The 27,369-nt window shown below is 42.5% G+C and overlaps 2 protein-coding genes across 2 annotated transcripts; one reads left to right on the top strand and one right to left on the bottom strand.

Moving 5' to 3' along the window:
• The first annotated feature begins 7,945 nt into the window (after positions 1-7,945).
• LOC123424578 (protein IRON-RELATED TRANSCRIPTION FACTOR 3-like) lies at positions 7,946-10,364 on the top strand. The gene is made up of 5 exons (XM_045108211.1): positions 7,946-8,210; positions 8,307-8,415; positions 8,607-8,725; positions 9,233-9,360; positions 9,633-10,364. Exons 2-5 carry the CDS (start codon positions 8,333-8,335, stop codon positions 10,113-10,115), a joined length of 813 nt encoding a protein of 270 aa, XP_044964146.1. The 5' UTR covers positions 7,946-8,210; positions 8,307-8,332; the 3' UTR covers positions 10,116-10,364.
• Positions 10,365-16,291: 5,927 nt separating this feature from the next.
• LOC123424580 (probable serine/threonine-protein kinase PBL7) lies at positions 16,292-19,458 on the bottom strand. The gene is made up of 5 exons (XM_045108212.1): positions 19,214-19,458; positions 18,527-18,759; positions 17,988-18,177; positions 17,497-17,888; positions 16,292-16,893 (listed from the first exon to the last, which is right to left on the bottom strand). Exons 1-5 carry the CDS (start codon positions 19,299-19,301, stop codon positions 16,594-16,596), a joined length of 1,203 nt encoding a protein of 400 aa, XP_044964147.1. The 5' UTR covers positions 19,302-19,458; the 3' UTR covers positions 16,292-16,593.
• Positions 19,459-27,369: the final 7,911 nt, after the last annotated feature.

Below are 27,369 nucleotides of genomic sequence, written 5' to 3' on the forward strand. Positions count from 1 at the left end.
GCAAAGCACATCACTCCCCCACAATGGGATAATCCATTAATCTCTCACAAGAGCCAACAAAAATACAGACAAGATGCAAATAGGCTCAATACAAGACTCACATGTACATGATGTGCAAAGCAACACATACTTGATTACTCAAGATAAGCAAGTTGGAAGCACAACATATACAAACGCATGCAAGGTACAAAACCACAACATGCAAAAAGGGGGCAAGCACCTAACAATGTAGACAGTTTAAGTATAAGTTACCGTAAGGAGGCACATTGGATATAAGATAGAAACTCGATAATCCAAATGACTTGGCTTGAGATAATATGAATGATGAAGACCCCTTAATTCTTCATTATGTATCCAAGTCTCTAATGTCCTCCATAGTCACCTATTGATCAAGTTTGAGCTTGTTGGTCCCCAACTACGTTGGGTCCTAAGAGGTTAATCACAATAGGCTTGGCAACCCAAATGGTTCTTTTCTTGACACCATTTTGAGTACCAACAAACTTGGCAAACACATTGCCAACCTTATCCTTCCCAAGGGAATAGATATCATCAATAGTGATTGGGTTGGATAAGTTGTGCAAGACGAAGCAACGTGACCTTTCTCACGACATAAGTAGAAACATCTACCCTTTGCTTTCTTCCGAGTTGATTTCTCACCTTGGGGAGTGTTGGTTTGGGTCTTATTGGGAAGAGGCCTTCCTTCAACTTGTAGTTGAACATGTGATTGAATTTGTGGCCGCTTCCCTTGTTGCTTGTGACTTTGAGACTTCGTCTTCAGAGGGCAAGATCTAACATGGTGCCCTTTAACTTTGCACTTGAAGCAAATGATTTTGGCCGAATTCTTGACTTGTTCTAGGCCCCTCTTGTTCTTGTTTGAGTTTACTCCAAACTCATTTTTGTCATTCGGAGATGTTTGCTCACACAGGACGTTGTTGAGTGTGGGCATCCCTTCATGACACTGTTCCAAGTCTTTCTTCAAAGAAGTGACTTGGGCCTTGAGCTCTTTGATTTCCTCTGCACGGTTAGTATCAATGCAAGTACTAGAGGAAGTGTAGGCTTCAATGTTAGAGCAACAAGGCAAGGAAAGTAATTCATCACATGAGGTAGCAACATTATGAGTAGACGAATTACGAGGACTAGCACATGGAAATATAGTACTTTGACCAGAAGTAGTGCCATTGTCCACATGAGGCTCGCTTGATGTTACCTTGGTGATGATAGCCTCATGAGCTAACTTTTGCACATTATAGGATGTTAGAAGATCGGCATGAGAGCTTGTGAGCATTACATGGTTTTCTTCCAACTTCCCATAATTGCTAGTTAGTAAATCAAGTTGAGCATGTAGCTCAACATTCTCCTTCAATGTTGATACTTCAAAAGAGGTAGAGTTAGATGTACAAGTATCATCAACAATATGAGAGGAGTAAGTAGCAAATAGAGACTTCTCATGAGTAGATTGAAGCTCCTCATAGATCTTAGAGGTTTTGATGAGCTCTCCCTTGACATTATTGCATTCAAGGAGAAGGACCTCAAAATCCCTTTTAAGTTTATCATGAGCAACTTCAATCTCTCCTTTTGAAGATCTTAAGTCTCTACATGCTTGATGACTCTTCTCAAGTTCATGTTCAAGTTGTTCACTTTTAGCTTGTTCATGCTTAAGTGAATCATTACAGTTTTCAAAGTAAGCAAGAACATCTTGGAACCTTTAAAGGGAGTTATTTTTAGCTTTATGAAGAATTTTACTGATCACATAGATATTTTCAGTCAAGTCATCATCATCATCCTCATCGCAAATATCATCGTTATTGCACAGGGAAGATGATACCTCATTATTACCTCTTGCCATGAGGCACATGTGAACTGGAGGAGTTGATGATGATTCTTTTGGTGAATCAGATTCTTCATTAGCCAAAAGTACTTCATATTTCTTGATTTCCCCTAAATGGTTAGTCATAGAGCAACTAGGGAGAAACAAGATATTTTGATCAAGAGGACACGAGGAAGCAGGCATATCACCACAGACATTTGTCAAGGAATCTTTAGGTGAAATGCATGACCTATCAGCACAATAATTTACACTATGTGTGGTGCTAGATATGCTCGTGTCCATAGAGGCTATGCCATTTTCATCAACATATATTTCTTCACTCACCATGTCATTACCTTGTGAGATTGAAGATGTTGAGGTGTGCAAGCAATCGGATATGGGAGTAGTGGTGGACTCTTTAAGATCGAAAAGAGTGAAGAGCTCATACACCAACTCCTTCATCATAATACCGTCTTCATCAAGATTGGACCCACCATATATATCTTCAAGTTTAGTCCAAACTTCATGAGCTGACTTGCAAGTCGAGATAGACTTGAACACTTCAGGACTTATGGTTCGATGAATTGCAAGAAAGGCCTCACAATCAAGATACATTTCATTAGTAGATGAAGATGCATCATCCTTTTTGTCGGCAATCCCTACAAGAACAATTCGTAAAGTATTTGGGCCCATGGCCCGAAAGTGATGAAGCATACGAATTCTCCATAGGGTATAATTTGTGCCATCAAAGTCAAAGATGCCATTGTGCACTAATCCAATAGTCGACATCGATACTCTCTAGGTCGTGAAACCTAATTAAAGAGAGACCTAGCTCTGATACCAATTGAAAAGACCTCGATGACGCCTAGAGGGGGGTGAATAGGCTATTTAAAAACTTCTTCAGATTTGGCTTGAACCTAATGCGGAAATAAACTAAGAGTGTACTTGTCAAGCACAAATCCTAAATGCACTAGGCACTGCAACGTGTATCAACAACACGATCTACCAAGATGGACACAATACAGTTACTAACAAGCACAAGTAAGTTACACAAACTTACTTGAGCTATATCACACGACAAGTAGGTGAACAACACAAGATACTAGATCACACTATATCAACACGATATATCAAGGGCTGCAAGTATGAACGTGTGGATATAGAGGGTATGCTTGAATGATTAATCTTGTACAAGAAATGGCCAACACAATATAATGAGCACAAGCAATATGCAATGTATGTATGCTCAAATAACACAAGTAAACCACAAGTAAGGAGTTAGGGTTAAGGATAACCAAGGTCACTGAGACGAAGATGTATCTCGATGTTCACTTCCTTGGAGGGAAGCTAGTCACCGTTAGAGAGGTGGATGTTACCACGAAGGCACACCAACGCCACGAAGGCTCACCCTATTCTCCCTTTGAGATAACACCACGAAGGCGTTTCTCAACCACTAGTGATAAGCCTTTGAGGTGGCTTCCAAACCCTCACAAACTTTTCCGGGGGGAAATCACACGGATTGATTCCTCTCCGAAGAACTCCTACTGCCTAGGAGTCTCCAACCTCCAAGAGTAACAAGATCACGGGGAATGCTCAAAACTTGCTCAAATCACAAATAGCTTGGGTTGAGAGAAGGAGAGGGAGAAGATCTATCTTTTGATTGGAACAACTCTCAAAGGGGCTCACAAATGCTCTTGGGATCTAAGATTTGGAGTGAGCAAATGTGTGTGAGGTGGAAATGTGTTCTTGTGAGGATAAGGCTGTGTTAGGCAACCCTCTCACGAAGTGGGAGGGGGGTATTTATAGTGTGGAGAGAAAAAGAGCCGTTGGGGACACTTTAAGTCACACAGGGTCTGGACGACCGACAATTGTCGGAAGTCCGGGCGTCCGTGAGGGGCCGGACGTCCGACCGGGGTCAGACGTCCGAGACTTTTAGGCATGACTGGAACTCTTCTGAATTCATCAGCGGCCGGACGTTCGACAGGGGTCGGTCGTCCGAGGCCTGTAGATGTGCCTGAACATATTTGAATTCATCAGCATACGGACATCCGGAGTGGCCCGGAAGTCCGTGTTATACAGCTCAACTTCTACTGGTGGTAGGTTCCGGATTTCCGACGGGTGTCGGACGTCCGGCGCTCGGTCGTCTGGAGGGAGCCGGATTTCCGAGATATAGAACTCAACTTCTACTGGTGCAGGCTTCCGGATTTCTGGGACTTGGCCGGACATCCGGGCCTCGGACGTCCGGAGGTAGCCGGAAGTCCGAGTTATATGGCTCTGATTTCTATGGTATAGGATTCCGGATTTCCGAACTAGTCAGTCGTCCGGTCCTCGGACGTCCGGAGAAAGCCGGGTGTCCGAGGCACTGATTCTGTTTTCAGATAACAACAAAACAGTGGAGATGTGGTCTGAGCAGAAAGTGATGATGTAGTTTGAGCAAGTTCATCGCAAAACTTGTGATCCCCTCTTAATAGTGCGGGATCCCTAAGGACTCAAGAATCATAAAAGAGTACTGATGATCCATACTTGAGTATATACTTTTATTCGCTGATCATCACTCCGCACAACTAACGTCAAAGGAACTGATACCTTTGAGTTAGCCCTTTCACCTGAGCTTGATGTTGTTGTTCCTTCTTGGCTCAAGTTGAAAGCAAGACATGATGAAGTCTTCAAGTAGCTTTCCCATACACAATGCGGAAAGCCTAGCTTATGTATTTATCTTCATTTGTCCACCATGTGTGAACATCCACAAGAATCAAGGATGTAGTGCTCAAGAATGTTTATCTTGATCTTGTCCTATCCACCATGTGAACATCCACAAGAATCAAACATGTAGTGCTCAGGAATGCTTATCTTGATCTTGTCCTTGTTAGCACATGATCATTGACAATAGTTTCAATGATATATTCGTGCTGATCCATTGAACTTGCACACCACAATCTTGATGACGATCACCACTTGACGTCATCCTTCATGGGTTGTATGAGATCTTCCTTTTGACGCAAGCCCAATGGAAACACACCTAACCCCCCACATAGGAGTCTCACAAAGACCATGGGTTAGTACACAAACACGTAATGGACAATGCTTACCATACCATGGGATCACTTATCCCTCTCGGTACATCTTATACGCTTTGTGTGTTGATCATCTTGATTTACTCTTTGTCTGAGATCTTGATCAACCTAGTGTTTCTATGACCATTCTTTGGATAATAACTTGAATAACATCTTGGTCAACATATAAACTCCTTGAACCCAACAGATGGACTTCAAGTAGTGCCTATGGACAAATCCTATAAATATAACTTAAAGCAACCATTAGTCCATAGGAGTTGGCATCAATTACCAAAACCACATATGGAGATATATGCTCTAACACCTGCTCTTTCTTCCTTTAGGTGGTACAAAACTAGCTGGCTCAAACCCATCATCACCACTTTCCTTAAGGAAACCTTTCTCCTCTTCATCTGATGAGGGTTTAAAATCTGGTTCATATATGTGTATGGCACTGGAATGTGACCTGCTTGTGGGTCCTCTACCCAATGGCAGTTTCCTCCTCTTTATTGCAGGTTCGGTAATGTGTTCTCCTTCTTGAACAACTTGATCCTCCTCATCCAGCTCAAATAAATATTCCACGTCTGTTTCACCATCCTAATGATATAAGACCTTTGGTAGCACTTCATCATCAAGTCCACTGTTGTCTGTTTCATCATCATTTGTTTCTTCCTGTTCAAATTCTTCTAATGTAAGCCCTCTTCCCTCATTTGCTTTTGGCCTATACTCCCCCATGAAGTAAGGATCATGTTCAATATCTATTGGACCCTCTGAATCAAATGAAGATGCATCAGTACTATCTTCTTCCACTACTTGTTTAAGCTTCAGCTTGCCCTTCTGCTCTCTCTCCTCATTTCTGCTCTCTTGTCTTCCAACCACAATTTGGATCTCTTGTGTCACAAGCACATCTTCAAAGACAGGTGCACTCCCCCTATACACAGGCAAATTCAGCAACTTGGCATCCTTGTGCTGCCTCTTTAGTTGTTGCAACTTAGCATTGCTATCTATTTTCTCCAAACCATCAACTCCTATGCCTTTATCAAAATACACTGAGTCAGTCCTTCCATAGCCTTGTGTCTCCATCAGTGCTACCACACTAGGAAGGACAACATCATCAGTGCACAGTTTCAACTCTAAACTATCCAGATCTTGAAAATGAATGGCAACATCCCAAATTTCTGGATATAAACTGCAATTTCAGAAGAAAAAAATGTCAATTGTCAGTGATAAATTCACATCACATGACAATGTAACACTAAATTTCACAAACTAGAGAACTGAAACTAATTAAATCTAACAGCAGCAGGACATAATTTTAACAGCAACAGGACATAATTTTAACAGCAGCAGGACAATGTAACACTAAATTTCACAAACTAGAGAACTGGAACTAAATAAATCTAACAGCAGCAGGAGATAGCAGCAGGACACAACAGCAGGAGATTTTGGGCATATTCAGAAACTGGACTGGGAACCTAATCCTAAATCTCCATTTCATTCAATCCCCAATACTATAAATTGATGAAGAAAACTTACTCAACGCCGCCGATCCCAGACGTCCAATGATGGCTTGTGCTTGGATTGGCGACCCAAATCTGTGCTAGCCTCAACATCCCCGCCTTGGACACAACAGGCTCGGAGAAATCGCATGAACTCTCGTCATCGGACGAATAAGAGTCGTTGTCGTCGTCGCCATCAACGTAGCCGTCGTCGCCAGCATGAACTATGCTTCCAGGGGCCGCCGCCACCATGGCTGGGATAGAGGAGAGGGAGTAGGGTTGGGAACAGATGTGAGAGGAAGGAGAGATGGAAAGAGCCGGTTTTCCCCGCAGCCGATCCGATACGAGAGGAAGCAGAGAGCCGGTTTTCCCCCCAGCCGCAGCGGTCTGGGCGGTTTTTTCTTTAAGAGGCTGACAGGTGGGCCATGTATGTCAGAAAGAGCATCTATACGTATAAATACGCGATCTACAAAATACGGCCTGTATCTTGGTACGTATTTGCAAAAAAATTAAAAGATGGCACCAACTTGTGAATACGGCCCGAATTGTGGCACTCTTTTGCAATTAACTCATCCGGCCATCCACGAGCTCCTCCCATGGAACTGCACGAGCGCCCGAGCCGCCTGCATCGGGCGAGCAACAACAGCAAGTCGCGACGCCCCTGCCCTATGCTCCCTTCTCCTTCTTCTCCCTCCTTCCTATTTCTTCTCTCTCTCCCTTAACTCCTCCTCTCTTCTCGTTGCCACATGACCTCAAGTTGCCATGGATGTTGTACCGAGCTCAAGTCCAACAGTGAACCCCTGGGAGCGTCGCCCTCCTCAACCCCGTCTAGATCCAGGCCATCCCTATAGGATCCACATCGCCCCGCCACAACTTATCTGCTCTTCGCGCAACCCACCTCTGGCCACCGGAGCGAGCGTGTGTGGCCGGCGGAACGACCTCCCCAGCGCTGCCCTGCCTAATTGCGGCCCCATGCCCGACCGCCGCCGAGAGGATCTCCTCCGCCGCCAACTTCTCTGCTCTTCGCGCAACCCAGCTCTGGCCACCGGAGCGAGCGTGTGTGGATAAGGCGCTGAGAGCAAAAAGGGATGTTTCTATAAAGTGAAACGTTATTTCTTTAAAAAAATGACCGCGGGTTGATTTTCTAAAAACAGAAGGGTTTTTGTATAAAACGGCCGTGGCAGAAATTTCGACAGAAGCGATAGTCTCTATATTATTATTATTATTATTATTAGGTAAAGATAAAGATAAAGATAACAAATACTCCCTCCGTTCCTAAATATAAGTCTTTTAAGAAATTTCACTAAGAGACTACATACAAAGCAAAATGAGTGAATATATATTTTAAAGTATGTCTAAATACATCCGTATGTAGTCCTATAGTGAAACCTCTAAAAAGACTTATATTTAGGAACGGGAGTAGGATTCAAAACCAATAGGATTGAAAACAAACATGGTTGCAGGGCAGCAGGTGGCACGCGGCAGACCGGACGGTGGCACGAGCCGACCCCGAGCCTGTGGAGAGCGCGTGCCCGCCACGCGCTTCCCCCCTCCCGTGCGGCCGCAGCCGGGAAAGAAACGGCGGAAGCGCACGCAGCGGCACGCGCCAGGCCGGGGCACGCCACGGTGCCGCCCACGCGCCCTCCTCGCCTCTCTCGCCACGGACGCGTGGGCTCCCCTACACCACCATCGCCACCGCCCGCGCAACGGAACGGGCACGCCACGCGCCCCCTCCACCCCGTTTCCTCCTCCTCCTCCTTCTTCTCCACTCTCCGCCCTCGCGCGAAGCAACAAGCACGGCCCTGGACGGCAGCAAGCGACCCGTTTTCCTCCGACCCGTTTCCGTTCTAGGTACGCGCGTCGCGTCGTCTGCTTCCGGCCGCCGTCTTCTTGGTTTCTGTCGGTCCGCGGCTGACGGCAGCGGTGTTCTTGGTTTCTACTACGTAGTCCTCCAGACGCCTGGCGAGCAGGGTATGGTCGCCATGCTGCCCGCCGCGAGGGGAGACGCCGCCCCAGCCACCAGCGCCGGCGCCGCCGAGAAGCTCGTCCACCGTGGGTAAGTCCTCTTGCTCTTGGAGCGGCTCCAGATCTCGTTTCGTTTGCGGCCGGCTTTCGGTCAATGTGTTATTCCACTGTTCATCTCCATCGTTATCTGAACGGAGCGCGCGCCGGGAGTAAATGGACGCGCGCGAGGGCCCGTGCTCGTGCCCCACTGCTGCTGCTGACGTCGTAGCTTCCGATCCGCAGGCCCGGCACCGACGGCAAGTACAAGAAGAAGGCCCCGAGGATGGTCCACAAGGCCGAGAGGGAGAAGCATAAGCGCGACCTGCTCAACGACCTCTTCAGTGAGCTCGGCGAGATGCTAGGTGGGTTAAGTAGGTGTGCACCTGTCTGAATTTTGTCACAGCATTGCTCCAGTGACCCTGTTTCTGAATCTTGGGGGCGGTTTTCTTTTCCGTGCGGTTATTTGGAATGTTACGGTTGAGCGTGCGCGGGTATGTGTGAATCTGCATCATGTTGTTATCATCATCCATGCCCAAATCATGCTTTCGGGGTGAATGGTGGGGTTCAGTATGTGCCATGGATTTTCTTAGTATTACCTCCGTCCCAAATTACTTGTTAACGTGTCTAGATTACATCAGGGAGTAGACCCCGATAAATGTTTGTGCTGATGAAAACGTGGATAAACTTATTACAATCTGCCAAGCTTCAGCTCCGACATTACCTTACGGCTTAAATCAGCCTGAGGCAAGGGTGAATGTGTATTGCCTGCTTGTCGGTAGCATCTTACTGTTCTTAGATTTTTGATACCAATCAAGTTTGCTAGTATCAAGTATTTTATTCTGATCATCTAGTGCAACATCATTTTGCAGAAGCAGACAGGCAGACCAATGGGAAAGCCTGTATATTGACTGACACCACTCGAATCCTTCGAGATCTGCTTTCGCAGTTAGAATCTCTCAGGCAGGAGAATAGCACCCTGCAGAATGAATCTCATTATGTAAGTTGTTTCTAGAATCGTGTTTGGTTCCTTGCATTCGTAACACTGTTTTTCTTTCCTTCTTTCCCCAGCTTGATTGTTTAGAATTGGTATATGATGCCCCTATGGACTGCAAATTATTCCGTTTATGCATAGGATAACTAGGCAAGGCTCATGCTAAAATCATCATTCAAGAATATCGTTTATATTGCTGCAACGCATTTTATCACATGATGATACCTACACACTCGAGCGGTTGTTTATTATCCCATCTTCATTCTGCCACAAAACAGGTTACGATGGAGAGGAATGAGCTGCAGGATGAGAACGGTGTGCTCCGCAACGAAATTCTGGAGCTACAAAATGAGCTGACAATGCGGCCAGCAGGCAACCCAGGTTGGGGCCATGCTACTGCCGGGTCGCCTCACGCTGTTTCTCATCCTGCAAGCACAGTTTTCCCGTCACAGCAGCCACCGACCATCCCAAGCGCAGTGTTCCCCTTGCAGCAGCCACTGCAACAGCCAACAGTCATGGAGCCTCCACCACCACGGGAACTTAAGCTCTTCCCAGATGCGGCATCTGATATCGAATGCCCTGAACCATCAGAAGATCAGGAGGCTGCCAACCATATCGCGCGACCGCTGGCAAGGTACCCAGCACAGTCGGCGTCGTGGCCTGTAAGCCTGGGTCTCCCGAGGATGGAAGATGAACAATGCAGCAGTGGCGCAACGGGCAGTAGCAAGGAAGGTAGTAGCTCTGCATCTTCTGGAGATTGAGTAGATCAGTTCCAACCAGTCAGGAAGTTTCTCTTTGAGTGTAGTGGATATATGCAGCTGAGCATGTGCATGTAAATACCAGACTCCGTCTTGGATCTGGGAATGTTATGTTAGATGAGAAGATGACGCTCCAATGGGAATCAGAATAGCACCTTTTCTTCATCCTCTGTGTTGCAACTTATGCTGGCACCATAGCATATGTGAACTGATCTAGCTAGAATCAATATTTGCAAAGCAAAACTACAGCAATGAGCCATGGATTGTCATGGAGCCGTATCAATCGTCCATTTGCCCATTGGTGTGTACAAAAGTCAGATTGCATCCTGAACTTTGGTGTGTACAAAAGTCAGATTGCATCCTGAACTTCGGTAATGCCGGTTTCCTCTGAAGGGGGGGACCAGAAGAGGAACTAGAAGAGGCAATTGCAGGCGACTCCTTCCCTCAAGGGCTGCGTAGAGGGGGCGGTCACAGTTGGTGTACCATCCCCTTTACTTTCCTTTGCATTGGGGCCAATTTCTTCAATCATGTACTACTTCCACTCGCCAATAGGCCGTTTTCGAATGTGAGTTTTAATGAAGCAAGCAATCTGCAACACTGTTTCCAGCGTCATTTTGGAATTTTGAGACTTGAACAAACAGACTGGTGTGGTCAGCTACGGGAGAGAGACAGCGGATTTGGGAAGAGAAGTGTATCTTTTTGTACTGACATGTTGGCCCCATCTGTCAGATGACTGATTTGGGTTGTTCTCGGCCTGGAGGAGAAGAGTTCAATCCAGCGGAGTTGACTGTTTACGAAAAACCATTGAAGTGATAGGTATCAGTCATGTTTTAAGAAGCGATAGTTCTTTGGAACCGTAACATGTAAAGTAGTAGTTTTATGCTATTTATTTGACTCAGGACATAGTTGAGGGGTGTGCTATGCACCTTCCAATTTCCATGCTAACATTTGTCAGTTTCTCTTCTTCGCAAAGAAGACAAGAATGAGTGCCTACAGTAGGAACACTATATGCACTGAATTTGTTCTTTTCTAGAATAACAACTTTTTATGCACTGAATCTGTTCTTTCTCCACATGGCACAAGAATGCAAGTTTTGCACCTAACTTCACAAGAAAGTATGTCTGTGTGTGCTCTTTTTCAAGAATTTTGACAATGTAGACTGATTTACTTTAAGACAGGAGACATCTCCCAAGCAACACTTGGATTTACTTTATAATCTGTTCCAAACGCATCACATCGCATCAGAATGCGTAATCCCACATCAGGCAGTGTACAAGCTCGCAGCAAATTTCGTGTGAGCATCTCAATTAGATACTTCATCCAAACCTAATTCGAGTGCTGGTCATTGAACAATCAGCACGTGCATATTATACAGAATTCAGTCTGATTTATCAAAAAGTATAGGCTCCACCTGATATCCACCAGCAATCAACAAAGGATGATAACTCCCACTAGAAAGAGTGTGATAACAGAATACTACACTGACAAGAAAAATTCAGCTTCCACACTACAAATGAATCTTACTGGTTACACTTAGCTGTAGTCATCCAATTTCTCATCACACTAGTTAAAGACAATTTACATGATGCAACTAAAATTAAGTACACTTTCATAACCAATCTTAATCGTTTCCCTAGAAGAAAGGGGGGGGGGGATATCTCAATGATCAATCTTCGTTGTAAAACCTAGAAGAAACATAGGGAAACAACACATTTAAAGAAAGTGTCATAAACCATCTGAACAAGATGCATACTGCGGCAATTCTATCACTTGCATATGGAAGTAAAAGGTTGTGTGATGCTAAGAGCCTAATATATGTCGCATGCAATGGGATTTCATTTCAGTGGGAAAGTAGTTCAAGAAATGTGGTGTATCACAATTGAATATAACCAATTAATATATACAATAGAGACTAGGTTGGGCGTCACTTGGCAGTGGGGAAGCCACGTTCAAGCTGTGTGGCCACTTCACCACACAACATTTTCGTGAAACTCTTAACTACAAGTAAAAATTATGCAGAAGATAGTAGAAAGACTATAAATACACATGTAGTTGACATCATAAGTTAAAATTGACATCACATACTTGAACTTCTAGCACCGCCACTGTCACTTGGAAATTAGAGTTGTGGAGACGGACTTAGAGTCCAAGCGGTTTAGGCTTAGTAGGACAAGATCAAGTATATAAGGTGTGACTTTAGTGGTGTTAGGTGGAAGGAGAGGTTAGTTTAGAGGGACATATAGTGAGAGAAAAATTAACTTAAGCAAAGTAAAGAATAGGAACGCAAAAGAGTTAAATGTAGGACCTATGAACATGTGAAGAATCTCCCTGACAACGGCGCCATAAAAGCTCTTGTTACGGATGTTCCTTGTACTGAAGTTCTAATGAAAATCTTGTTGGGCCGCCAAGCGCAAGGATTTGTAGCAAGGAGCAAATTTTCCTCAGTGTGAAACCAAGGTATCAAATCGCAGAGTTCTCCTATGAGTCAATGATCACCCCTGCAATAAACTTATAAACTTTTACTTCATCCTCAATACTTCTAGGTGACGTTTTGATCTCACTAGCTTTGCTGGAAATAGGAATAAAAAAATAGTGCCAAGGTGATTCGATCCGACATCCTCCACTCCGTAAACTAACTAAACAATCCACTCGACCAGGAATAAAATACAAGAAAACAAAAACTATTTCTTTAATACAGTGTTCACTCAGCCCCACAAAGAAATAAACGAAAACGAAAAATGTGTCATGTTATGCTCTGCAGGAATAAATTGATGTAAGAAATCAACTTATATTCTGTTATTTGTCACACTAAAAAAATCATGCTTTACAAAGAAAAAGTACGTGAAAATTGTAAAAGTTGTTAAACATTATAAAAAATAATTGTTTAAATAGAAAAACATAAAGTTGCATTCTAAAAATGTTCACGTATTTCAAAAATATGTTCATGCGCGGAATAGAAATGTTCGTGTGTATGTTGTTATTTTTTTGCAGGGTGTGTATGTTGTTATTTATCTTGTTCTTTTCAAAAAACTACTAGAGATATAGAAAAATCTTCATGACATGTGCATATTATCACAGGGAGAGTGAGATCATTGTGACTGAGTGGTCTATTTCTTCCAATTTCAAATTATTAAAAAATTAAATTCCTTTTGCACAAATTAGCTGAATTATATTTTATTTTACCTAGCTTTACAAATTTAAAATTATTCATATTCAAACAAAATTTCTGCTGATTTGTCAGAAAGAAATTTATGTACATCCAATCTGCACTATATCTTCTTTCATCTAGATTTTAAAATTAAAACTATTCAATTTTGAAACAATTAGTTGATTTGTCCGAACAATTTACATGCATGCAGTCTGATCTATATTTTCTTTTATCAGAATTCAAAATTTCAAATTATTCGAATTCAAACTTTTTTTGTTGATTTGTCCAAAATAATTTATGTACATTCATTTTGCACTATATTTCCTTTTATTCAGATTTCAACTTTCAAATTATTTGAATTCAAACAGAAATTCAGATGCTTTGTCCAAAAAAGTTATCTAGAATATATGTTCTGTTTACATAGAGAAAAAACGTACATAAGATAAATTGTGTATATCTTTTTAATTCATGTGAGGAGATCGTAGGTTCAAAACGGGCTTTCCCTTTTCTGCACATCCCTTTTCCTTTTTGATTTTTTTACTTTAACGTTTTTTCTATATATCATATAAATATAAACATCTTTATGCGCTATTAATCACAGGAGGTCGCGGGTTCGAATCTTAGCTCTATGGTTTTCTTAATTTTATGATAGGTGCGCAATTAAATAAAAGTAAATGGTGTTTCATGCAAAAAGAGAAGAAGATGTTGTGTGGCTCATCCAATGCCTCGCCACTCTCAGCTGGATACGAAAGAAGTGACTGTATCTGCACGCACATGCAAGTTATGTAACTACAATGACGTATTTTATACTCCCTCTGTTCCTAAATATAAGTCTTTTAAGATATTTACCAGGAGTCTACATACGAAGCAAAATGAGTAAATCTACACTCTAAAGTATGTCTATATACATCCGTATGTAGCGCATTAATGAAACCTCTTTAAAGACTTATATTTAGGAATGAAGGGAGTAATTTTTAGCATCAAACTGAACATTTGATGTAAGTTTTGTGATTGCCATTCATATTACCTCTTTATAATTCAGTTTTGCTAAGTCTTAGCCAACTAACTGAGACTTTGTTATGTCGCATAGTTCTTTGATTTTGTACAAAAACATTTGTTTCAGTTTTTTTTTGTCTTTTAGTCTCTGTAACCATACAAATAGACAAAGTGAGTCAGGTAATGGTAAAATTAACAAAAAGCAGACCAGAATGAGTAAATGAGATTATCACAAAAGAAGGCTAGGAGATTCGTTCAGCACATCCTGAATTATCTCCCTCGTGGGCTCGTGGCACATGCAGATGCAACCGTAGTATGAAGGTTTGTGGTTTAACGTTCTATTTTTTTTAACACACTACAAATGCAAGTGCTTATATATATCTATATATTTACCCCTATTAATGCACACTGTCGTAAATCATCCTAAAATATATTCAATATACATTGTGAGCATCAAAAGTTAAACTTTGCTGGGTTGAAAATATCACTGTCGTTCTGCCCATCTAACATTCACGACGTTTTACCCTTTCAACTTCGTCGTTTACCTACCTACTAGGAGATTTTGACTGAAAACACGTGTTGCTTGTCTTTTCTCACCCATGAACTGCTGCGGCCAGCCTTTGGTTTTTGGCCGGACACGTTCGTTTTGGTGACACAATCTAGTGAGGGGTGAGTGCACCTGGTGACCACCGACTGCTCTGAGCATGCATACAGATACATGTAGGCGGCTGCTTTTCACTTTCGGCCGGTAACAGGTGAGTGCTGCCGTTCACACACATTTTGTAAGTCGTTTATGGATGCATGCATGTGCCAAGCCGACCACACAATCATGCCCCGATTGCATTGCATTGACCATCGCATCACCATCCTTCATACTACATTATTATGCATTTATGCGAGAGGTTACGTGCTTTTTCTGCTGTCGCCTAGTACACCTGGTATGTGAAATGCTTTGTGTCTTACTACCAATAAGTCAAATCACATCAACCACTGCTTTCTTCCTAAAAGATGATGTAACATTCTCCCCAATTTTGGGTCTAATTCTGATCATGGGTATGATTGAAAAACGGTATAGTCGAGTGATTTTCAATTCGCCGTCATTCAATTTTCTGTTTGTCCGATCTGACGCTACGATTCGCGTTGAGAACTCTAGTTTTTAGGCACTGTGTATGTAGTATGTATTTTTGGACTCCAGTAATTATACTTGTTTAGTATTTACACTATACTTTTTGGTGATTTACATTGTACTTTTTTGGTATTTACAGTGTAAATTCATCAGTTTTTACAGTGTAAGTTCATCAGTTTTTACAAGTGTAATTCTAGGGGATTTGGAGTGTAATTTGTGGGATCTATGACTGTAACTTGTGGATGTTTACAGTGTAACTTCATAAGTAAATACACTGTAATTTTGTAAGTTCCACTGCTTTCACTTAAGTTGTTCTATTATTGGTTACAAAACTTGATTGATGTCCAATTTATTTTCAGTCAAATGTCAAATAGACACTTCCTTGAAAAATACAGAGTGGTGTTCGTAATTTTTATTCGAAAGAGGTTTCCAACTGTATATGTATGGCCGGGGCAACCGGTAGCGAGGCATGGGGGCACGGGCAATGCCTCGGCTGGGAATGAGAAATATTCCCTCCGGTCCCTTTTAATCTGCATATACGATTTGTTCGAAATTAAATTTTCATAAAATTTGACTAACTTTATAAAAAAAAACCTACATTCAAAATGCAAAATCAATACCACTCGATGTGTTATGGATATAATTTTTATATCATGTAACTGTAGTATTGTAGATGTTGATATAATTTTATATAAATATGATCAAACTTTATGATATTTGACTTCAGAAAAACCTTATATACAGATAATTGGCCGCGGTTCGGCCCTGGATTGGATCGGCGGTTGTCATAGGAAGAAGAAGAAGGTACAAAATCGTTTTCAGGTAAATTGACCGCTCGGCAGTCCCTTTGTTAGTCGACATGAACTATAACTCTCAAACCCAGGATAAAGGACCATCAATTCTGCCAAATACAAGGAGAAATGATAATTCATAGACCGATCGAACTGTTAAAAGTCATGGGTGGTTTGGTTACACCGACTGCCTCATCATCTACCTAGATACATACTTTGACCGGAGAGCACATGCATGCATCATCTCTAGCACCATCTCCAACAGATAGATCAACTGATCAACATACATCATCGATTCACAATCCACCCCAACATGTAAACGAAAAGCCGCCTTGCTATCCACAAAATTCCTCTTCAGCTCCATTTTTGGACTCGTGCAGCGACAAAATTCAGGCTTCTCCCGTGGCCACAACCGCAACCTCACTCGCTTCCTCCTCTTTGACGATCCGCTCCGTGGTTCCGGGATCGGGGCGGTGTGCCGGAAGCCGTCAGGCGCGACGGGCGGTGGACACCGTGCACCTCCGGATCGTATGGCTGGGAGGCAAGGTAGCTCAGGGCCGTGACGACGTCGCCGATCAACGGTCTCAGGGTCGGTTGTTCTTGCACGCACATTGCGGCGACGGCAAGGGCCTGGTACAGTCCCCTTGCCGGGTACCGGCCCTCCAGCGCCGGGTCTGCCATCTGGGGGAACTTCCTCCTGTCTTTGAACAAGGGACGGGCCTGAAATTGTGCACCAACAAACGTTACATCAACAAGGATTGCAAAATACTATACGACATCTTTAGCAAAGGCTTTGGCATGCCATGACCCTCTTCTTTCGACCCTATTCAACAGACTACAATAATGTCTTTTTGGGAAGGCAAACCTAGGCCAATCCAATAATGCCAAAAGTATGTAGCATGGAACTATTTCATTCTAGTAGCTTTTTAGTAACCCTACAACTGAAATGCGTTGCCTCAGAAATTGTAAGGACGATATTTTTTGAGCTGAAAGAAAGGACAATATGTCCTTCAAGCAAAACTAGTGCAAATTCCATAAGTGGAAAGAGATACAGAGATGAACTGAAAATCAACCTCCTATGGTTCCCCTTAGGTGATGTGTAAGATTGATGCGCTAACACTCAGCTTACGCAACTTCCGAGCTAAGAGGCTGATATCTGGTGGATTTTTTTTAGAATAAATTAACAATTAATACCCACAAGAGGTAGCAGGTTTCACATTGTGGTGTTCCCTATTTTCAAACTCAAGTAGTCTATAACGCAATGAAAAAGAATAACAAGAAGAAAAGAAAAGAAAGTAATAAAAAACAAAATCAGCAGCTTACCCACGCAACAAGATTTTGCTCCCCCGTGGCTCGGGTGTTGTCGATAGCCCTTCGTCCTGTGATGATCTCCAATAGAACAACACCATAGCTGTAAACATCTGACTTCAGAGTCAGCTGACCGGTCATAGCATACTCAGGGGCACAATACCCGTATGTACCCATCACTCTGGTGGAAACATGTGTCTTATCGCCAACTGGACCAAGCTTTGCCAATCCAAAGTCAGACAGCTTTGGGTGGTATCCCTCTCCGAGCAAGATGTTTGAACATTTCAAGTCTCGGTATATGACAGGAGGATTTGTCTTGTCGTGCAAATGCTCCAGCCCTTTAGCTGCACCGGCAGCTATCTTCATCCGTGTATTCCAGTCAAGGCGAGGTTTATCTGGGGAAGGATCTGAATAAAATAGGATCCAGTTGTGAGTATACAAACTTCAATAATTATCCAACAGAAGCTGTACCAAAGCAGAAACACATTCTTTTTTCGGCAGCATACCATGGAGGTGGTCTTCCAAAGAACCTAGCGGCATATACTCGTAAACCAAAAGCCTCTGGTCGCCATCGGCGCAATAGCCAATAAGGTTGACTAGGTGTGGGTGGTGCAGCAAGCTCAGCATGAGGACCTCAACAAGGAACTCCCTGTTGCCCTGCAGTCCATTTCGATCGAGCTGCTTTATGGCGACAACCTGTGATGGTAACAAAATATTCGCCGTGTCAATTAGCTTCATGAAATAGTTTGACAAATTCTTGCGCATAATTACAAAATTTACCACATGTTAATGACATTGCTCAACAGCTGTGAATGTAAATCGACCGAGGGTTAGCAACAACAATCCTTGGAACCTGGATAACCCCCATTTTCTATTACTTGGATAGCAGCCTGAACCCGGTCTCGGGTTCAGGCAATGTGACACGTTCACTAGGAGACAATTTGCAAAGTGCTCCACACAATCCTCCAAGTGGAAGCTTCTTAATAAACAACAAAGTAGTGGTGATGAACTGGGGATGCAGAACAATTAGCAAGAAGCTCCTCACCTGGTTGATACTCTCGAGGTACCCCTTGTAGACCCGGCCGAAGCCGCCCTCCCCGAGAAGGCAGTCGGCCCTGAAGCCGTTGGTCGCCGCCGCGAGCTCCCGGAAGGTGAAGGTCTGCGCCGCAATGTGGCGGTGCTCGGATCCGTTGCTGAGCACGAACTCCTTCTTGGCCTCCAACAGCGAGTCCTGCCGCGCCGCCGCCGACGAGGAGGAGCACCCCGGCTTGGCCTTGTCTGAAAGAAAACGGAACGCGTGCGTCGGTCAGAATCGTGAGGCGAGTAAAGAAGACGGGGAATTTAGGGAAAGGGGTGCACGCGTCGTCCGGTTGACAGGAAAAAGGGAGGGCGCGCGTCACCCCACCCCCCGCCGGAATCCCGGGGCCGAGCTGCCATGCTTTGGAGAGGGGGATTCGGCGGAGCGCCATGATTTCTGGACCGGGCTTACAACGAATTTTCGGAGGGGCCAACTTTTTTCTTTGGAAAACAGGGGAGGGGCGAAGGAGACCGGCGGGACAGCTCGTGAGCCAGGAACGGCGGCGGGAGCCACAAGCTGCTCCGCGGAATCCCGAAGCGACGGGCAGGAGCCGGCGAGCCAGTCCGTGAATCCGGCGAGGAGGAGCGGACCCGCGACGGCAGGGGAGGGAGGACGGGGCAAGAAAGAAAGGAGGCGGCGGCGCGGGCGGATCACCTGGTGCGGGAGGGATCTGGGGCTTCTCGGCCGGCGCCGGCGGCTTGCGCTTCCTCCTGGCGCCCGGGCAGGGGAAGCAGCAGTCCATGGCGCCTCCCGAGACCTCCGTCCCTTCTTCGGTGTGGTGGGGCGGAGGTTTGAGTGTGCTCCGCGTGCGCGTGGGGGAAGACGGAAGGGGGAGCGAAAACGGGGAAGAAATGATTTTTGAGTTAATTGGGGGGCAACCCTTGCTCGCTTCTAGAACGCACGCAGGAAGGGGAGGGGAGGGCGCAAGTGTCAAACGGAAAGCAAAAGTCACAGCCGCACACTAGGTAGCTAGTGGCCGCACCGCGTTTCGTGCCGGGTAAACAGTAACTTGTTCGGTAATACGGTGCTACGTGGACTGTGGACTAGAGGAAAGAAGGCTCGTGGTGCTGCTGAGCTTAGGGCAGCATCGCACGGACGGCGCGGACACGTCCGAACGTGTTTGTCAAGGGTGAGAGAGGATGAGGGATTGTGCTTGTGCTGGTATGTATGGGTTTGCGCAGGAGGAGCTCAAACAACCTCAAACTCGGAGTTGAACGGTGCCGAGCCATTGAGATAGCTGTCACGTGACCGCATATCCTAGATTACATGTGAGGGTTGCTCTTATACAAGACATACCACCCCAAAACTACTACATAGACGACTGGTAAAAACAATGAAGGCTAATCCGGGCATGAGCAATATGAGAGTATATAGATGTTTTACATAAATCATCTACAACGCGAGACCCACTTGTCATTGAGGGGTTGTTTCCCTTTCTTCTACCTCTGGCGTGGAGGTAGGCGAGGCGTAGATTTCGACAACGTGATGTCGATTTCAACAACGGGCCACATAGTGGCTACCATTGAGCGGATAGAGTCATCGGGCATTGATGAGAGGAGGAGCTCAAGAGTGTGGCGACACCCTCTTTTTGTCGGAGCTTCCTCGCTTCCTTCCCGCCTCGTCGCGAGGAGATGGTCATGTTGTTGCCCTATCATCAGCGGAGGTTCATAGCTCCCCCCCTTCCAAGTCGGTGTCTCCTTGCTTTGGTCATCCTCCTTTTAAGTCGGTGCCACCTCGCTTCATTCCTCCTCCTAATAGATCGATGCCACCTTGCTATGGTCCTCCTCCTAGGGTAGCAGCGGTGTTGCGCGGTAGGATAAGTGGCATGGGCAATCGCGGTGATCAAGGCGTTGGGCAGAAATGGGCTTTAGGAGGAGCAACTCAATTTCAATGGCCATGGCCTCAACCGGCTAGTGTGGTTCAAAGACAACTTGAACTTTCATTGGCGACACGAGTTTTGGAGGGAGTGAGCTCTGAAAATTGCCTATGAGAATGCAATATGGAGGTTGGAGGATAATATGAAGTGTGCTAAAAAATATAGCGGCAGAGGCCGCTATGGCGAATATGCTATATTGCTTTTTTACCTCCCCCCCCCCCCCACCTCACAGGAAGAGTATATAGCAATTTTGCTAGAGGTTTTCTTGAAGCACACGTCGGGTTGTGACGCGAGCATCTCTCCTTGTGATTGTGTGACCTACAAACTTCGTTGAAGATGCAATGAGGTTCAAGTGGGACAACATACACAAAGATGCAACAACCAAAGAAATACTTGCCTAAAATCACTAAAGGCTTTCTACAACCGCACTAGAATAGTAAAATACGTGTTGTGCATGCACGTTGATATTTGGGATAAATCTAATTGCACGTTGATATTAGATAGAATATCAATTATGAGGATAGTGACGCCGTTTATATTTGATGTAATATTAATTGCATGTCAGACATGTTGAACGCTTGTCATTGAGGCAATATAAGTCTTTGGATTGGCATGATTTGATGGCCAAGATTTGTTGGATCAACACCTTTTGATCTTTTTATATAGGCATAGATAGATATATGTTCGTTGCAATGGGGGTAACAAAAATTCTTTAGTAGGTTGTATGTTATTTACGCTAGTAGAAATAAGGGCTTTCGTCCCAGCTCGAAAAACACATTAGTCCCGGTTCCTTTACGAACCGGGACTAATGTTAGTATTAGTCCCGGTTCGAGCGACAAAGGCGCCGGTCGGGCATTAGTCCCGGTTCAAATGGGACCTTTAGTCCCGATTCGTGTCTCGAACCGGGACTAAAGGGTTTGGAGGCTTTAGTCCCGGTTCGTGTCTTGAACCGGGGCTAAAGGATAGACCTTTAGTCCCGGTTCGTGACACGAACCGGGACTAAAGGTGTTCAGATTTTTTTTTCTGTTTTTAAATTCTTGTTTGTAGTTTCTGTTTTAAATTGCTTATATCTTTTAGGATATTTGATGTTTTTGATTGATTCTTTTTGCATTAGATTCAAAATTTTGTCTAGTTTCCGTTTGTGCCATTAGTTTTCAAATTTGCAAATGGTTTAAATTTGCTTCAAACCCAGTTTTTGAATAACTTGAGTTTACAAATAGTTTTTAATTTAATTCTTTTTGCTCCCACTCATGTGTTAGATTATTGTCACAGTAAGATTTATTTGAATATTTTTAAAATAATTTAAATTAGGATTTTAATTAAATAAATATTGTTTTGCTTATATAGTTGTTTTAGTCATTTAATTGTTATTTTTTATTATTTTTAGTTAGTTCTTTCTGTAGATTTTAACATGTTGTAGTATGGTGCATATTTTATGCACAAAAAAATCTATAGTTCAATTAATTTTAAAAAAATGTCTTTGTAGCAGATGGGTTTTCGTGTGAAACCTTGATACTTTGAGTTTTGTAGAAAATAAACAGAAATGATAAAATCTTCAAAAAATAAACAAAAATGATAAAATCTTCAAAAAATAAAATCCTTTGAGATGTTGTTAGGTTTTAGTGTCTAGTCGGTATAGAAATTTTGAGATATAAATTTTGACCGTTTTTGAAAAAAGAAGGAAAAAATAAACGGCCCTAACTTTGCATACGACGTCCAAAAAAATTAATATATAAAAAAAAAACTAGAAAAAATTGGTACTCGATTTCACCCGGGCTTGCCCGGTGAAGTTTTCTCACATGCTCAAAATTCCAAATGGAAAAAAAGTTATTTCAAAAAGAAGTTTTTTCAAAAAAAAAAAGAAAAATAATTTTATTTAAAAATATTAGGTTGTTTTCATTGAAATTCACTATTATTGTTACTTATTAAGTTTATTTTAATAATTGTTTGTAATTCAAAAAATTAAATCATGTGACATGACATCAAGACCCAAGTTGTTTAGGATTGATAGCTTACTATTGTCAGGAAAACAACAAGTGCACACGTGGCAACTAGGGGCGATAGAACTAGAAAGTTAGGCGTGCTCGGGGTGAAGCAGTGAAAGGATGGGTGATCGGCCGGAAAGTTAGACGATTTCAAATGAGTAATCCACGCTAGAGCAGTGAGGATGAGTGATTAGAGATTAAATTATCAAATAATTCAAAGATTTGAAAATTGGAATAAAACATAAAAAATATACAAAAATAATATTTTTTTAAAAAATCTACCTTTTTGGGTCAAACAAACAAAAATAAACAGACGGATCCTTTAGTCCCGGTTCGTAAGTAGAACCGGGACTAAAGGTACTCCCTCCCCCTTGCTCCGAAGCGCCCACGTAGAGCACATTTGGTTCCGGCTTGGAACAGGGCCGGGACTAAAGGTTAGGCCTTTAGTCCCGCCTCTTTGGTCCCGGTTGGTGAACCGGGACTAAAACCCCTTACGGGACGGGACTATAGGCCATGTCCCTACTAGTGTTACCTGTTCATATTAATGCAATTGTATCTAATAAGCATTTATTGGGTTACCAAAGAATAATATACTCTTTTGAAAGTCAATAACATATGTTATAGTTGAAGAGGTTTTCACCAAAACAGGTAAAGAAAACCGGAGGAAAAATTTACTCAAAAAAGAAAATGAGTAGGAACGTACCCAAGCACATACAAAGTACAATAGGATGACAAAATTTTCCATATTTTCCAAATATATGAGAGAATACATATAACCAAAACGCCTTTATACCAATCATTATCATGCGATTTTTAATACTATAAGATTTCATGAAAGTAAAAGAGGTATACACATTTTCTTACTACTTTTTTTTTCATGTGACTTTCGCCGTAACTTTAACATGCTTATGAAATTCCTATGAAATACTACCTCGTAGCTTTTAGCCAATGTAATGATTATATTCCAATGTTTTCACGAGAGTTTAAATACTCTTTATTTCCCGTCTCATGGAAATGTAGTCTAGTATATTCATCTTTATTCCTCTCCTCGAACTTTGTCGATGAGCTTGTGGGTTTTCCTCCCCTTCGTAAGCTGCTCCAACGACCAGAGGCGTGGAGAGGAATCTTGGCCCCTCGGCTCCTGCTAGTATAAAAGTTTGGGTTTCTAGTTCTCGTAGGGACGACACTCAGATGGATGTCACTTCTTTTTATAGTCAGTCTTTCGGGCTCCGTTCCTCTTCAAGTTCATCCACTAGGAAGGATTAAATGAACCTTCGACGTAGATTCCTGCCAGCTATTTTGGATTGTAAGGTTAGGGTTTTTTGTCGTGCATACGCGGCAGAAGGATTTTGCTTTGTATTTTTTGGATCAATTGAAGTGTTATTGTGACTCCATGATGATGATCTTCAGGGGCATACGCGAGGACTTCTCAGCTATCATCGGCAAGGTCACGTAGGCTCTGATATGAGAACGGTGACGACGCCATGTCAGTTGCTCGTCCTGCTAGCAATGACGATTGCTCGATGCTCCGTGGATCTTGATGTAAATTTTATTATATTTGAGATGATTTGTATTTATGGTTCTTTTTATTCTTTCTGGTCCTTTTGTTACTGTGCATATACGATTCATCTGGAGTCAAACATAGTAAAATTTGAACTACTTTATAGAAAAAAATTAGGAAGGTTCGTAATACGGATCCAATAATTAGACATGTCATCAATTTAATCTTCATACTGTACAACTTTATTACTATTGATGTTGATTTTTTTTTCACATAAGTATGACTAAATTTTACGGATTTTGACTTCAAATAAATCTTGTATGCGGGGTGGTAGTACCAGAAAAGACCGAGGGAGTACACCAGAGGATGAGACGTGTACGTACGGCTCCAAACCATAAGCGTATCTCATTACATTACTGTGTTTTGTTAGCGTGGAAAGACATTGAAAGCACTTACTACCTGAAACCGCGTGCACTCCCGTTGCTATTCACGTCTGCTGGCGCCAGCGTGAAGCAAATTCTTTTTTTGAGAAAAATCTTGAATGAGCCAGCGTGAAGTCGAAGATGTGCAGATACGTAGAGTGACGTTTGAGCGGGCGTAGCATAGCACCAGCACTGTATCACATTGGAAGGTGGGTCAATGGATGCAGAGGACAAGTTGAACAGTGCTAGCGCCGTTCAGAAACAAACAGCGTCAACGGAGTATAGTTTTATTTTTAAGATTTTATTACTACCTCCGTCACAGTTTAGAAGACACAGCTAAATTTACGTGATTTTTTACAATAAATAAGGTTTAGGACGCACTCCTAGCAGCTAATTAGTAGTACTCTATTGTACTCCCTCCGTTTCTTTTTAGTTTGCATATAATGTTTGGTCAAAGTCAAGCTTTCTAAAGTTTGATTAACTTTATATTAAAAAATGTCAACATTCACAACATGAAATCAATATTATCAGATGCACCACGAGATGTATTTTCGTACTATATAATTTTAATATAGTAGATATTTATATTTTTTAATAAAAAAATTGGTCAAACTTTATGTTGTTTGACTTTGACCATATCTTATACGTGGATTAAAAAGAAACGGAAGGACTACTATTTCTATATGCATGCGTGATGCGAATGCTATTTTTTAGCTCATCTCGCATCCAATGAGTAATCACCTAAGTTCTAGAAAATTTACATGCATGCCTTCTAAACCGCGACGAAGGAAGTAAAAGACTACATACAAAATAAAATAAATGAATTTATATTTTAAGTATGTTTATGTACATCCGAATGTAATTCACTAGTGAAATCTCTAAAAGAAATTATATTTGGAAACGAAGAGAGTGCTAGACAGGTTAGAATTTTTACCACATGACACAAAAAACAAATTAAAAAATGAGAGAAGGAGCCTTATAAATTTGGATGGGTCGTGGCGCCGCAGTGGTAGAAATGGAATGTACTACCAGCTGCCCACCGCATGGATACGGAAAGACAGCGCGCCGCGAGCAGGACGACGACCAATTTCCAAGCGATCAGATGCGGAAGGAAACATGCAGGTGCGAAGAAGAAGCGAGAAAGGGAAAGGCTGGCTGTGGGAGGAGATTTTTGCTGGATTCGGAGTGCAATCGTCGGGAAGACGCGTCGTTTGGCTGGCGATATATATATGGATGTACAACGGCTGTATTAATTGGTGGCGCATGCAGCCGTGCAGCAGGTGCAGGTGCAGGTGCAGGTGCAGCGCAGGGCAGACAGACGAGGAGACGGGTCTGCGTGTTCCATCGGCACAAGTATGTGGCACGTACGTACGTGTACGTAGCGCATACAGTACGATTTACTCCGTCCAGCGTATAGGCAGGCGTATAGTGCCTATGGCACCCGTACATACTTAGGTGATGGCGGGCCTCGATGGAGGAGAGGCATATTTATACGCGAGCATTTATTAGACGTGCTAGTATAGTACACTGCTTTGAATTCTCTACAAAATGCAGACTAATCCCTGCAACTAATCCATGTGCATTTTTTATTCTCAACAACTACTGTAGCAAATATATGCCCGTGCGTTGCACCGGAAAAATAAAATTATCACCTATACACACGGCCGTGCGTTGCACCGAAAAAATAAAATCATCATCTATACACACGTTCGACCACATCAGAGAATGCCTTGAAATCTTTCGCGATGCTCCGCGATAAACAACGTGATAAATGGTGTTGCGTAAAAACATAAAAATAGGATAATATTTGAAGTGTACTCAAGGTGTTTTCAATCTATTAGACAACAAAAATATCGTCTACCCCGCTGCTCTAGGTGTTTTTAATTTATTGGACAACGAAAGTATCTATCCAGTTGCCGCTATCTCTTTACTACGCCTTTGTTCTCGTTCTTTCTTAGTGATGCCCAATAATTTTTGCATTAGGATGACAAATAAAGAAATACTTCCTCTATAAATTAATATAAGAGCGTTTAAATCTTTAAATGCTCTTATATTAGTTTACGGAGGAAGTACATTTTAGTACTTAACGATAACTTATGCATAAGAGCATTAGCTTGGTCTCAAACTATCATATGCACTTAGTTTAAATGGTGTAGGTTCATATATGATAGTCATTTCTAAAATACCCCATACCTAATTTTAAAAATGATTACCATCCAAGATAGCAACAAATTTGAAATCTACAGATTTTTCTAAGGAATTTTCCTATATAACACGTCTGGTTTCAAGTTAAAAACTGAAAGATATGAATATTTTCAAAAGTATTTGAATATGCTCGATAAAAAATTAAACAAAAAGGGAAGAAAGTTGAAAGATATGAATATTTTCAAAAGTATTTGAACATGCTCGATAAAAAATTAAACAAAAAGGGAAGAAAACTGAAAGATATGAATATTTTCAAAAGTATTTGAATATGCTTGATAAAAAATTAAACAAAAAGGGAAGAAAACTGAAAGATATGGATACTTTCAAAAGTATTTGAATATGCTCGATAAAAAATTAAACAAAAAGGGAAGAAAACTGAAAGATATGAATATTTTCAAAAGTATTTGACTATGCCCAATAAAAAAATAAACAAAAAGGCAAGAAAAATGTGGGCTAAGTGGGGATCAAACTTGGGAGGGGCAGTGCTGATGCCAGTAGGCTACTTGAGGTTGACTGCTATATTGGAGAGTCCTCCCCTAATAAACGGCAGTCTATAGCGGGGATTTTTGAGGAAAAACCAAATCGTTTTTTCACTTAGCAATGACATTGAGCAGTAATTTTTGTCAACTTTAGGACCAATTATTTGACGTACGATCAGAAGCACTATTTGCTTTATATTAGGTAGAGATTGACGAGTTAAACACCGGTGGACACACGATAATTACTCCTATGCCGTTTCTTAGCACGTTATCATAGGAGCATTAATAGCTTAAGGAACTACTAGCCCAATGCATCGTTTCTTAACACGTTATCATAGGAGG

Source organism: Hordeum vulgare, chromosome 2H (assembly GCF_904849725.1).
Source record: "Hordeum vulgare subsp. vulgare chromosome 2H, MorexV3_pseudomolecules_assembly, whole genome shotgun sequence".
In the NCBI taxonomy this organism is placed as follows: Eukaryota; Viridiplantae; Streptophyta; class Magnoliopsida; order Poales; family Poaceae; genus Hordeum; species Hordeum vulgare.